Source organism: Chiloscyllium punctatum, chromosome 22 (assembly GCF_047496795.1).
Source record: "Chiloscyllium punctatum isolate Juve2018m chromosome 22, sChiPun1.3, whole genome shotgun sequence".
Lineage (NCBI taxonomy): Eukaryota > Metazoa > Chordata > Chondrichthyes > Orectolobiformes > Hemiscylliidae > Chiloscyllium > Chiloscyllium punctatum.
In genome coordinates, this window is record NC_092760.1 from 51507658 (window position 1) to 51522950 (window position 15293).

The following is a 15293-nucleotide window of genomic DNA, read 5'->3' on the forward strand; positions in this document are numbered from 1 at the left end:
TAAGGTCATGAAAACAAAATAACAAAAAGATAGGACGATAGGATAAGGTGAAGTCAGGTGGGCTAAGCCTTGTGTTGTAGAAACACTGGCATTCACCCATTGGCTAATGGCCTCGTTCTCTGCCATAAATACCATGTAAAAGTTGAAGGAAAAAATATGAAGGCTTGTGAACATATTGCTTAAATCTCAGGTCGACAATGTGATGGCTTGCTGGGTTCTTTTGGGATCTCTATTCTCAAGAACCTGTGGACACCAGTTTTTAAGTCCATGTTTTAAAGTCGAATGTTTTGCACTGTTGTGTTTATATCTAACTCTTGTTTTGTTTTGTGTTAAAGCTCTGCATGCCCAAAGGGCTTTCCTTTAAAACACAGTCTGACAACCGAGATCCACAATTCCATTCGTTTATCATCACCCGAGAAGATGGTTCCCGCACCTATGGATTTGCCCTCACATTTTATGAAGAGGTGGCTAGTAAACAGATCTGCAGTGCAATGCAAACTTTGTATCACATGCATAATGCAGAACAATATGACATCCTTCATACTTCGTCTACAATCTGCATAAACTCTTCTGAGAGTAACTCTGATAACTGCAGTGGCATGACAAAACTACAGCGTTTCAATTCTTATGATATTAGCAAGGACACTCTGTATGTTTCGAAATGCATTTGCTTGATTGCACCGATGCCTTTCATGCAAGCTTGTAAGAAGGTGCTTGAGCAACTCCATCAAGCTGTGACTTCTCTTCAACCTCCACCTTTACCACTAGAAAGTTATGTTTACAACATACTGTACGAGGTGCCTTTGCCACCAGCAGGGAGGTCCTTAAAATTTCTGGGTGTATACGGTCCCATTGTTTGTCAAAGGCCAAGCACCAATGAGTTACCACTTTTTGACTTTCCAATTAATGAGATGTTTGAACTATTGGGTCTGGAAAATGTACTACAGCTCTTCACCTGTGCATTGCTGGAGATTCAAATCCTGCTGTATTCCCAACGTAAGTCCATCATTCATAATTCATTTTACATTTGATAGAAGTACCAGCTAATACCGCAGAAAATAGTAGTAGACCTGCAAGGTTACAGAGGTAATGATTTATGATATTGATCATGATGTTCTCATCCTATTCTAGCTGGGAAGTATTGATTCAGTTTCAGTATTAAAATAGAGAAGGAAAATACAGAATCACAAACACAATAAGAAGAGCGAACAATGGAAAGACTTAAGGGAAAATGAATAAGTTGGAACAAAATTAACTGATGAAACATTGGTAAATATAGGTGCATCAACTTGATATGGCAGAATAGGGCTGCATCTTAAGTTCCATAACTTAAAAGTTTGGATAATACTAACATTTTTAAAAACTGAAATATATGTTAAAGTTGAATCCAGTGACAAAAATTGCAAGAATTATTGTGTGTAGAGAATTAAAGGCAAATGTGAAAAATAAGCTTCCAGCCAACCCAATGGAGAAAAGAAACATATTTTCTGGAAGTCTTCAGAAACTTGTGAACGAAGACTTAGAAGGACAATTAGATGATAACTAGTTGATAGCATGAGTAAACAAGTTATTCATAAAATTGATGTGTTCAGGTGATAGGACCGTCAGTATTTTGAGGTGATTATGCGAGGCATAGTCAAGGGGATTAAACATGGTGTTAGATCTTCAGAAGATTGGCAATCATTGTCTCATTGCCACTCCACTGGAAAATCCCCTGACTTGATGTTGTTCCACATTTCTTCCAGAACCTTCTGAGTCTGGCTTTTAGACAATAGACAATAGACAATAGACAATAGATGCAGGAGTAGGCCATTCTGCCCTTCGAGCCTGCACCGCCATTCAATATGATCATGGCTGATCATTCCTAATTAGTATCCTGTTCCAGCCTTATCTCCATACCCCTTGACTCCACTATCTTTAAGAGCTCTATCCAATTCTTTCTTAAAAGAATCCAGAGACTGGGCCTCCACTGCCCTCTGGGGCAGAGCATTCCACACAGCCACCACTCTCTGTGTGAAGTAGTTTCTCCTCATCTCTGTCCTAAATGGTCTACCCCGTATTTTTAAGTTGTGTCCTCTGGTTCGGCACTCCCCCATCAACGGAAATATGTTCCCTCCTGCCAGAGTGTCCAATCCTTTCATAAGCCTATACGTTTCAATCAGATCCCCTCTCAGTCTTCTAAACTCAAGGGTATACAAGCCCAGTCGCTTCAGTCTTTCCGTGTAAGGCAATCCTGCCATTCCAGGAATTGACCTCGTGAACCTACGCTGCACTCCCTCAATAGCCAGAATGTCTTTCCTCAAATTTGGAGACCAGAACTGTACACAGTACTCCAGGTGTGGTCTCACCAGGGCCCTGTACAGCTGCAGAAGCACCTCTTTGCTTCTATACTCAATCCCTCTTGTTACGAAGGCCAGCATGCTATTAGCCTTCTTCACGACCTGCTGTACCTGCATGCTTGCCTTCATTGACTGGTGTACAAGAACACCCAGATCTCTCTGAACAGCCCCTTTACCTAATTTGATACCATTGAGGTAGTAATCTGCCTTCCTGTTCTTGCCACCAAAGTGGATAACCAGACATTTATCCACATTAAACTGCATCTGCCATGCATCTGCCCACTCACCTAACTTGTCCAGGTCACCCTGTAATCCCCTAACATCCTCATCACATTTCACCCTACCACCTAGCTTTGTGTCATCAGCAAATTTGCTAATGTTATTGCTGATACCATCTTCTATATCATTTACATATATTGTAAAAAGCTGCGGTCCCAGCACGGATCCCTGCGGTACCCCACTGGTCACTGCCTGCCATTTCGAAATGGAGCCGTTAATCACTACCCTTTGTTTCCAGAAATGTGGAGTACAGCACCCTTGGGAAGTGCTGGCAAAGCAGAGTAGATTTGGGAGGAAGACAGGATTCGTCCCCTTTCTTTATGGAACTAGCTGCTGTGTGGTAAATTTCAATGACCTGTCTATGAATATGAGTGGACGGGTGTGTGGATGAATGAGTGAGTCAGTATGTAGATGAGGTAATGATGGCGTGGTCAGCAGGATGGTTAGGCTGGTGTTCAGGCAGCTGAGTGGTTAGCTGGGTTTGTGTGAGTGATTAAGATGTCAGTTCTGGAGTTACTCAAGAATTCAATTTTGTTTTAATCCGTTTAATGTTTTCTTGCTAAAGATCAATGGAATTACATTGGAACTGCCCACGAATGTCGCTGACTCTATTGAAGTGGGAGATTTGAGAATCTTCAAGCCTGAATCATAATGAGTTAGCATACATGTTCAGCAGGTGATAGGGAAGGTAAATGGAAAGCTGCCCTTTACCTCAAAGGGAAAGGAGTATAAAAATAGCTAAGTTTTGTCCCTTTGTCCACCTTTGCCTCGTTAACTCAAATAGCCTTTACACATGGATGGAATCTAATCATTTGATTATTTTGTACTGTCAAATCCTATGTTAACATTTGTGTCAGATTGTTATGATTGTAGACTTCTGGCAACATATGACAATATTCTGTGAGTTATCTAAGTTTATTCCACTATGCTATTATTTCACCTGATTTTGGAGTTTTTTGTATGTGATTTTATTTACTAATTTTAAACATTAGTTTGTAGCCACCCAGATTCACTTCTGGGTTTTGATTAGTAGCCAAACATTCTCCATTGGCCTGTTTGCTTTCCTTAGTAGTAATTGCTCCAGCCTGGATACCAGTACTCGAGTTTATCAACCCATTTTGTGGCAAGCTGGCTTGGTAGATAGGATTTCTTTTGTCCATCCTAAACAATTTTGTGAGACTTGAAACTCCACCATTACAGTGACCTTGGCTTTTTAATCTTCCTGCCTTCTTCTCACCCTTGATTTTAACCTCTGGATTTTGCCAATTCTTTGCTTTTCTACGAGTGATTTAAATATCTGTTTCTCCCACATGCTGGCCAAACAGTAAACTCTAACAAGCTGAATCTTTGCAGACATTTAGTGGCAGACAGGTACATAGAATTATTGCTTAACTATCTTAACAAACACCAAACCTAAGATTTTAAATGAATGTTTGGTTAAGAAAAATGAACTTTCAAGTTTCGTTGAGTGATACTCCTACTTGCCATGGGAAGCTTGCTTGGCAGTAATACAGGTATAATATTGTATCGATAACCTTCTCCATTCCTCTATTTTATCCAACATTCTATTTATTTCCAAAAACATTGGAAGTATTATGCTGTATTTTGCAAAACACTGTGCAATCATTTGCAAACATCCCCATTCCTGACCTTTTATGGAGAAAAGTAATTGATAAAATAGCTGAAGATAAATTGTACTACCTTGAGAAACCCCTGTGGAAAATTATTACTAAACATGCTTCCTAGTTTTGAAAATTAATTTTATATTTGTAATCTTGTCAAATTTTTGCATAACTAAACATTCAACATCTTTAAGTACTTTTGTTTTCAAAAGTGTGCATCTTTGTTTTAGCTTCTATCTTTATTGCAGTCCTGTCTTTATTTTATCATGTGAAAATTGAATTGAAACATGAAAGATTTTAAATGCTTTCAACTTGAAGCTAACAGTGCATGAATAATTTAATGGATGCCCACTTGCTAACCTCACTGTTACTGCACACCAAGATGTGTTCTTATTTCAGTACCAGATTTCGACTGCTTTGGGGAAAAATGAACTTCCTAACTAGAGATCACTAGACCTTTCTTAAAGGGCAGTAGAGTGTGTCCTTGCTGACTTAAAACATTTCAAGCCAATATAAGTATTGTTCAGTATATCATAATCCAGTGATTATCTGACAACTGATTGTCAAATTCAATTCACTCCTGCAAATTGAAGTCAACTGATTCTTCAGTGAGTTGACGAGTTAATATTGGATATTAACTCAATTCAGTAAATTGGCTTCTACATGCAAACGGTTAGTCATGTTCTGGATTATACACAACTATTATTGTGCATGAATTGATTATTTGGATGGTTTTCATGTCTTTACAGTCTTCTAGGAGTTTTGAATGATGAATCTCTCTTGTAAGTGTTATTCTTTTGACATTAGTCCTCTGGACTGATTCCTGCACCACCAAAACTCATCCGAACCCATCTGACCTTACTCTAGTTTTCCTGAACCTCATGGAATTTTGCATTCAACTGAAAAACCTTCTTTGCTTGTAACTGGTTCATGTAGTCTTACAATCTGACTTCTATAACTACTTTGTTTTAACTTGCTAGGTAAAGATTGCCACAGAAGGAAAATAAATGTTGACAGAAAACTATATCGTAATAAAAACAGACAATCTAAGATGAAGAGATGTACCAAATGCCCATTAATGTACATTAATTAAAGCAAAATCCTTTCTATTCTATTGATTAACTGATATTTGTTGGAAGAATTCACCTCATTGGGTGTCAGTCAGTTGGGGAGTTGCAGGTGGAGGGAAGAGGAGAGTGAGGCCATGGGAAGAAGGGAAGTGAGGATGCAGGAAGTGGGGGGACAGAGGAAAATTAGGACATGAAAGTGGTGGAGTGAGGATATGTCAGGGGACATTCCCCACTTCCCTGCAATTATAACCACATCCCATTTAGACCTGAACTGGAACCCATTTAAACGTTCAAATTCAAGGATTGCATGATATGAATGCACTGGTGTAAGCAAATGCAATTCTTAAAGGGCAAGTGTCGGCCTAAAAGGGCTGCTATAATCACATATTGAGTGAGTCGAGGAGATGCATGTAATATAAACTACGCACACCTGCACTGAAATTGCCATTTTATCTAAAGACATTAAAATAAAGAAATATGAGTCAGCATCCAGAAATGCATATTTCCTGTCTTAATTCACCTTTATGTGATAATTTCATATATTTGGAGAAGAAAAGCTTGCTTGACAGCCAGCTTGGAAAGTCAATGGAATCAGGCAATGGAAATATACAAATGAATCATATTTGGGTAGTTGCTCTTTATGCACAGCAGCGAAAAGAAAATATGAAGTTGTTTTGAGTGAGTAATCATTCAGCCTCTTTTCTCTATTTCTGTCAACTTCTCTGAAAACTGCACCTAATTAAAAAGCAAATTAGCAAGCAGCTGTCACTGATAACTCAAAGATACCTGCAAGCATTGTCACCAGTCTACAAATAAACAACCATGGTTTCATCTTAAAAATCTAACCACTCAAGGACTCTAAGGACATTTGAACAGCATTGACTTTATTCTTCTTGTCTATACCAGATACCCTCTCTCTCTTGTAAATTTATTATTTGTGTTTAATGTTGCATTTTATTTTTTCTTAGTGAGGTTAGCTGCCTAATCATATTTTTGTACTGTATATAAATGTAACACAAATAAGGTTTATGGATATCATTAACTTGAAGATCTCTGGTGGGTTTATGTAAAATTAAATTATTATATTCAGTACAAAATAACCTTGGCACAGATTGTGTCTGGAGTACTACATTACATAGAGTCTGTGGTCATGACAATATCAGGGTATGCATGGTGACCACTTAAGGAACAGTACTCTAAAGATGACAACATAATATCCCCCTATTTTTCCAATGTAGCTGTCATGTATTACAAGTAAAAATACAGATGTTAGGTAATAATAAAATTACTTCACAGTGAGAGGAATTCTGAAATTTGCAAGTCTGAGAGTCCATATATTGTTTCAGCAGTTTGACAAGTCTTATGGTGTGAACTTCTGAAAGTAGGGATATTTTGCTTAGCTGCTGTGCATCTGCAGATGTGTCTTAAGAATGTTAATTATTATCCTGGTGTTATATTACAATGTTGTGGCCTAGGTATGTTCATTTGTGTTAACCGTACATAATTGACATATTGAACACATCTGAGCTGGCTTCTGTTCCTCTACAGTGTTGCTCCATCAAGTGTCATGATTTCATAAAGTCTAGGCTCACAGTCCTCTATGGAAACCTCTGCAAAAAAGTGTTTCCTTGTAGGGTGTTAGACTCTGACTTTCCCTTTATGTAGCTGAAGTGGTTCTGCAGGATAAATGCTGGTGTTGCATCATTTTCATCCTTGTCTGATGAGAATTCTATCCTGCATGTTTGAGAAAATGAATAAGTTTGGCCTGGCAATATTGTTCTCATTTGTCTGGCAATGGTAACCCATATCCATTGGTGTAGCTCTGAGCTGTAATAAAGTGACACCATAATTTTGTATTGTTATCATACAATTCAGGTTACAGGCGGGTAGTAAATGAGGCAGGTTTGTTAGGATATGGTGAGAAAAGCCACTACGCCTCACAGTGTAAAATCCCTCCAAAAACCTGATGCACTTCTGACTTATAGAACTATAGAGTCAGACAGTGTGGAAACAGACCCTCTGGTCCAACTAATCATAGAGATGTACAGCATGGAAACAGACCCTTTGGTCCAACCTGTTCATGCCAATCAGATATCCCAACCCAAGCCAACCCAATCCCATCCAAACCTTTCCTATTCATATACCCATCCAAATGCCTTTTAAATGTTGCAATTGTACCTACCTCCACCACTTCCTCTGGCAGCTCATTCCATACACGTACCACCTCTGTGTGAAAAAGTTGCCCCGTAGGTCTCTTTTATATCTTTCCCTTCTCATCCTAAACCTATGCCCTCTAGCTCTGGACTCCTCAACCCCAGGAAAAAGATTTTGTCTATTTATCCTATCCATGCCCCTCATAATTTTGTAAACCTCTATAAGGTCACCCCTCAGCTTCCAACGCTCCAGGGAGAACAGCCCCAGCCTGTTCAGCCTCTCCCTAAAGCTCAAATCCTCCAACCCTGGTAACATCTTTGTAATCTTTTCTGAACCCTTTCAAGTTTCACAACATCTTTCCGATAGGAAGGAGATCAGAATTGTATGCAATATTCCAACAGTAGCCTAATCAATGGGGATTTATCCACTTTTATGTGGTTCAAGACACCCTCCTGTGTAATATGGATATTTTCAGTGTGTCACCATCTATTTCCCTACATTCTATATCTTCCATATCCTGTTCCACAGTAAATACTGATGCAAAATACTCGTTTATTATCTCCCCCATTTTCTGTGGCACTGCACAAAGGCTGCCTTGCTGTTCTTTGAGAGGCCCTGTTCTTTCCCTAGTTACCCTTTTGTCCTTAATGTATTTGTAAAAACCCTTTGGATTCTCCTTAATTCTATTTGCCAAAGCTATCACATGTCATCTTTTTGCTCTCTTGATTTCCCTCTTAAGTATACTCCTTCTGCCTTTATACTCTTCTAAGGATTCACTCGATCTATCCTGTCTATACCTGACATATGCTTCCTTCTTTTCTTAACCAAACCCTCAATTTCTTTAGTCATTCAGCTTTCCCTATACCTACCAGCCTTTCCTTTCACCCTGACAGGAATATACTTTGGATTCTCGTTATCTCATTTCTGATGGCTTCCCATTTTCCAGCTGTCCCTTTACCTGCGAACATCTGCCCTCAATCAGCTTTTGAAAGTTTTTGCCTAATACCGTCAAAATTGGCCTTTCTCCAATTTTGAACTTCAACTTTTAGATCTGGTCTATCCTTTTCCATCACTATTTTAAATCTAATAAAATTATGGCCACTGGCCCCAAAGTGCTCTCCCACTGACACCTCAGTCACCTGCCCTGCCTTATTTCCCAAGAGTAGGTCAACCTTTGCACCTTCTCTAGTAGGTACATCCACATACTAAATCAAATGTATGTGGAAATTGTCTTGTACACACTTAACAAATTCCTCTCCATCTAAACCCTTAACACTATGCCAGTCCCAGTCTATGTTTGGAAAGTTAAAATCCCCTACCATAACCACCCTATTATTCTTACAGATAACTGAGATCTCCTTACAATTCTGTTTCTCAATTTCCCTCTGACGATTAGGGGGTCTTTAATACAATCCCAATAAGGTGATCATCCCTTTCTTATTTCTCAGTTCCACCCAATTAACTTCCCTGGATGTATTTCCAGGAATATCCTTCCTCAGTACAGCTGTAATGCTATCCCTTATCAAAAATGCCACTCCCCCTCCTCTCTTGCCTCCCTTTCTATCCTTCCTGTAGCATTTGTATCCTGGAACATTAAGCTGCCAAGCCACATCAACCATGTTCCTAAACTAAACAAGTTCCACCTGCCTGTGTTTGGCTCATATCTTTCCAAACCTTTCCTATTCATGTACTTATTCGAATGTCTTTTCAACATTGCAACTGTACCTGCATCCACCACTTCCTGGGGAAGTTCATTCTATATGTAAACCACTCTGCGTAAAGAGATTAGCCCTCACCTCCCCCCCCCCCCACCCCCCCCCACCTCCCCCACCACCCGAGGAAAAAGACCTATGATATTCACCTTATTTATGATTTTATAAACCCCTAAAAGGTCACCCCTCGACTTCCTATCTTCCAGTGAAACAAGTCCCATCCAAATCAATCTATTTTTATAACTCAAATCCTCTATTCCTGGCAACATCTTGGTAAATCTTTTCTGAACCCTCTCCAGTTTAATAATATCCTCCCTATAACAGGAGGACCAGAACTGCAAATAGTTCTCCAGAAGAGGGCTCACCAACATTCTCTACAGCTTCAACATGATATTCCAACTCCGAAACTCAAGGGTCTGAGCAATGAAGGCAAGCGTGCTAAATGCCTTCTTAACCACCTTATCTAACTTTGCAAATTTAAAAGAATCATATAACTGAACCCTGAGGTCTGTCTGTTCTATACACCATCCAGGGTCCTACCATTAACTGCATAAGTCCTGCCCTTGTTTTTTTTGCCAAAATGCAAAACCTATCGTTTATCCCAATTAAACTCCATCTGCCACTCTTCAGCCCATTGACCCAATTGATCAAGATCTCTTTGTAATCTTAGATAGCCATCTCCGCTGTCCAAAAAAGTAAGATTCAGCCCATATTTTCATCTTGCAATCAAAATAATTCACAAAAAAATCAAAGAAAAGGGAAACCAACATTTATTTGAGAGGAGAGTACTGATTGATTGGAAAATGGACTTTGATTGTTAGAGGCATTTCCATGGAGCGCGTGTGGTTAATGATGAGACTGTTAACTGTCAAACTTTGTTGAAAATTTTAAAGCCGGGAGAATGAATCTGACTCTGTTTGGTCAGACATTATGTTGAGAAACACATTGAAGAATGGTTGGCATTTATTTTGTTGATTGAAGCGGGCACAGTGTGAGGCATATTCTTTATGTCTGCAAATAACAACGTCCTGTATATCAGTTTATGTAGCTTTAGCACATTATACATGCCAAACTGTGATCCAGTTTGACAATCCTAAACAAAGAGTGAAATTGCTGCTGCACAACAGCAGGTCTGGCAGTATCAGTGGGGAGAAAACAGAGTCAATGCTTTAGGTTCAGTGACCCTTGTTCAAAGAATCTTAAATTAGTTGTCAATGTAATTAATTGTGCATTTGGGATTATTTAGCAAATGCTGTTCACATCTAATATAGGACACTCCATTTAGAATTTTGCAAGTACAAGCTGGATAAGTATAGTCATACCTTCTTGTTGTGAACAATCAAAATGACACACTGTTTGATGTGCTAGGTTTTTGCACTTACAATCTATGTACACCTAATATCACACCAGCAATGAAATCCATGTGCCACCTTGTTCATATGTGTGATAGACACAGCATTCTGGATGTAAGTTTGCTCACTGAGCTGGAAGGTTTGTTTTCAGACATTTCATCGCCATACTAGGTAATATAATCAGTGAGCCTCCGGTGAAGCACTGGTGGTATGACCTGCTTTTTATTTAGGTGTTTTGGTTTTCTTGGGCTGGTGACGTCATTTCTGGTGGCAATGTCATTTCCTGTTTGTTTTCTCAGGGGATGGTAAATGGATCCAAATCCATGTGTTTGTTGATAGAGTTCCGGTTAGAATGCCATATTTCTAGGAATTCCCACGTGTGTCTCTGTTTGGCTTGTCCTTGGATGGATGTGTTGTCCTAGTTGAAGTGGTATCCTCCCTCATACGTATATAAGGTACTAGTGAGAGCTGATCATGTCTTTTTGTGGTTAGTTGATGTTCATGTATCCTGGTGGCTAGTTTTCTGCCTGTTTGTCCAATGTAGTGTTTGTTCTAGTTCTTGCAAGGTACATTAGTTTTGCTTCTTATCTCTAGAGGGGTCTTTCAAGTTCATAATCTGCTGTTTTATTGTGTTTATGGGTTACTTTGATGCATAGAGATCTGAGTAGTCTGGCAGTCATTTCTGAGATGTCTTTGATGTAGGGGAGAGTGGCTAGGGTTTCTGGATGTGTTTTGTCTGCTTGTTTGAGTTTGATGTGAAATCAGTGGACTGTGTTCATTGGTATCAATTCTTTTTGAATTCACTGTATAGGTGATTTTTCTCGCCTCTTTGTAGTTTGTCTATGCTGCAGTGTGTGATGGAATCGTTGAAATAATATTCTATTGCAGTTTCATTTGTGAATGTTGGAATGATTGCTTCTGTAGTTCAGTATTTGGGAAATGTGAACAAGCAATTAGATTTTAGGGGTAAGTGGCCAATACAAGTTTATAGAGAAAAATATGAAGTCAAATTCTTTGTGGCAAGACTGCTAAATACATTTACTGATCTGGATATCTATATAGGTTTTAGAAACTGTGTTATTGAAGAAAATATGACACTAAAGACTTTATCAGGAAGATTTGCAAATAGATCACTCTATTAAAAAGTATTTACAGTACAGAAACAGCTATTCATCCTAACAGATCGAAAATGATGTTTAATTCTAAGTTAGCCTTCTCCTTGACCATCGTCTTTCCATCATAGAGTAATAATAGTAGTGATACAGATTAAAAAACAAACAAGGCACTGGATCTAATTTTTATAAGTATAGTATTAAAAAACACAAGCTAAAGTTAATGTGTAAGAAAATTTGGCTAGGCCACATTTGGAGTACTGTGAACAGTTCCAGTCTCAATATTATATGTAGCATATGGTGATAAGGGTGGAAGGCGCAAAAAAAATTTACCTGAATGATCTTAGAACTGGGATTATACCTGTTTAATAACATTTGAAAAGTCTGGGTCTACCCTGAAAAGGGAAGATTGAGGAATGATCTATTAAAAGATCTCACATTTATGAATGGGTTTTATGGGTTAGGTGGAGAGAAGATAATTCCACTTACTGAGCAGACCACAACTACTGTTGATTGTACTGTATATGTTGATCTGGCATATAAAATAGCCCGATTTTTCTGGTGCCACAAATCATCTTTAGACTTCTACTTAATGAATCATGTTGAATTCCCACCCCCAAACAATGATTTTGCTGCTGTGAAATGCTATACTTTCATTAAGAATTGGCTCCAATTTTTTAACTAAACAAGGCATATATTATTTCACCTTTTTAAAATTGATGCATGAGATCAGAGTGGGGGCTGCTGTGTTACCAAGGAAACACATTAATTTTAAAAACACACCTATGTAGAGCAGACCATTTGTACTGACGAATAGAGATGTTTTCTAATAAAAACAACAAGATATTAAGCTGTTTTTGAATTAAATGTTATAATATTTGCTAACTTGCCAAATAACTATATGGCAGTGAACAAAATTGGTGTTAATGAAAAACTGGAGAAAGAATGGAACAAGATATCAAGATCAAATGTGGCATGAGATCAGGAGTAGCCAGTAACATAATCTTGAAAAGTACATATCAGAATATGTGCTCGAACATCTGCATGGTTACATTACTACAGAGAAGAATGCACTTAAGTGAACTAAATCAAATCCTGAATCCAGCAAAGATTTCAAAGCAGCAGCGAGTTTGAGTAGTGTCTTTGCGTAAAGTAAATTTCTGGTGTTGTTGCAGAAGGTCAAGATTGCTCAGAGATCTCTCTGCCAGAATTACAAATTTTGATTAGATTGCAGCAAAAGCATAAGTACTCACTTGTCATATTAGCAACATGAATGAGATGCCTCTGAATTTCAATATGTCCATCAAGACCTGTGGAGTGGAAAGGTTTGAAAACCATCCTAATGAAAGCCCAGGATGTAAGGATTATGTTTTTGTTTATTCATGGGATGTGGGCATGTCTGGTCATTTATTACCCATCCCTAATTACTCTGAGGGCAGTTAAGTGTCAACCACATTGTTGTAGGTCTGGAGTCAAATGTCATGTGAGTCTTGTCACATGGAAAAAGACCCTCTGCTCAACTTGTCCATGCTAACCAGGTTTACCAAGCTAAACAAGTTCCATTTGCCAGTATTTGGCCCATATCCCTCTAAACCTTTCCTATTCATGTACCTATCCAAATGTCTTTTAAATGTAACATCCACCACTTCCTCTGGAAGTTCATTCCACACATGAATCATTCTCTGTGAAAAGAAATTGCCCCTCATGTCTTTTTAAAATCTTTCTCCTCTCATCTTAAAAAATATACTCCCTAATTTTATACTGCCCCACCCAAGGAAAATACCTTTGCTATTCACCTTATCTATGCCCTTCATGATTTTATGCAGGATTCAAACCCAAGTCCTCAGAATATTATTAGGGTTTTTGGCTTAACAGCCTCACGATGATACCAGTAGGCCATCACCTCACCAAGATTCAAGGTGACACTAGTTTCCATGGCTGACAGAACTAAAAGACTGCAGTAAGTTCTCAAACGTAACAACATGTAGAAGGTCCAGTTTCCCTGCAGACAATTTTGTGTGTGTTCATGACAACAGTTGAGGATCGAATGATGTTGTGAATTGATCATGTGTAGAATAGGCATTCTGGTAGCATCTGAACATACACATTTAGAGCACAAGTAGGCTCTTCAATTCCTTGAGTTTGCTCTTTCGTTCAATAAGATCATGGCTGATGTGATATGGTTTGAATTCGATTCCCATCTACTTCTGATAACCTCAAAATCTCGATGTGCAAGGAAATCCGTTTCCCTCCGGATATTAGGACGTGATATGTTTTGATTCCATTCCGAAATATAACCCAAATTGTTTTTATACTAAGGATCTAGAGTTCAATCTTTGGATTTATGCCTTGACAAGCGATTCAAGGATCATGTTTGAACCAAATAGACCAAGTGAGTAATTGTAGGAGAAAAACCCTTCTCAAAGATTGGAAATAGACTTGCATGTTTGTGTGTTTGCTTCATCAATTTGTGGAATGCTACAAATGCACAAGCTGTTAATAGAGCATTCAAAAAATGTGGAATTGCAAATTCTTTGGTGGGAGAGGAAGATGATATTTGTGGAGGGATGATTCTGAAAGTGAAAGGACCAAATCTGATCTTGAGAGCAATTCTTATCAAGATGCCATAGCCACAGCAACTCTGAATTCAATTAACTCTTTGTGTGAACAGCAAAGATGATGAATTTAACAGTTTTCAATCTTTTGGTTAAAGTTAAAGGTTTCCTTGCAATGAATTTATTTCATAAAATGTTAATGTCGAATTAATTTTAAGCTGGTGTTAATCTTTTCATATGCTGTACAACAGCACTGATGGTTCACATTATACTCTATATAAAAGGGCTTTGACACTTCAATGTATATAGCAATCTACAGTATTGGTATAAATACAATATGTCACTCATAAACAAGAATGAATTCAGGAGAAACTTCATTACACAGAGAGCTGTAAAATATCGAACTTGATACCATGAAGAGTTTAAATAACTCAATGTATTAAAAGAGAAGCGAGAATAAAAAGAAATTCAGTGGAAAGGAATTGACTATGTTGATGGGATTGGATAAAGAAAGATGGGCAGATTTGATGTGGAGCACTAACCCTGGCAATGGCCTGTTTGGACTAAAAGCCTGGATTTGTGCTATGTTTGTAATGATCCTTGCTATGAACGTTGTAATTTAATGTAAAAATTTCAATACTTTGATTCAAACTAATGCCTCATTCAGTCTTCACCTTCAGTTCTATTTCTGACTGCTGAACAAGGTATTACCTTGAAATTACTTGTGCCTAATTTTTCTTTCCTTTCAGCTCCAAGTAAGTAACAACTTATTTTTATATAGCATCTTGAATATAATAAAACATGCAAAGAAGCACAATTTGATACTAAGGATGTATAAGGAGATATGTCTTGAGGAAAGAGAGTTGATGAGATATAGGAAAGGCATTCCAAAGCTTTAAGGCCTAGGTAACTGAAGGCATGGCCACTCTACGGTTGACCAGAACGTGAGGACTGCAGGTGCTGCAGATCCAGAGGCAAAAGGTGTGACGCTGGAAAAGCACAGCTGGTTAGGCAGCATCCGAGGATCAGGGGAGTTGACAGTTCGAGCATAAACTCTTCTTCAGGAATGCGGGGTGAGGGCCCAAGGGGGCTGAGAGA

General features: G+C 38.4%; 1 protein-coding gene across 2 annotated transcripts in view; it reads left to right on the forward strand.

Moving 5' to 3' along the window:
• Positions 1-15293, forward strand: part of dennd5a (DENN/MADD domain containing 5A) — a 257488-nt gene that overhangs the window by 61125 nt on the left and 181070 nt on the right. For both annotated transcript variants that reach the window (XM_072592284.1, XM_072592285.1), the window contains one exon: positions 336-996. In XM_072592284.1, the coding sequence (XP_072448385.1) occupies positions 336-996 (661 nt within the window). The remainder of the gene's footprint in view (positions 1-335; positions 997-15293) is intronic.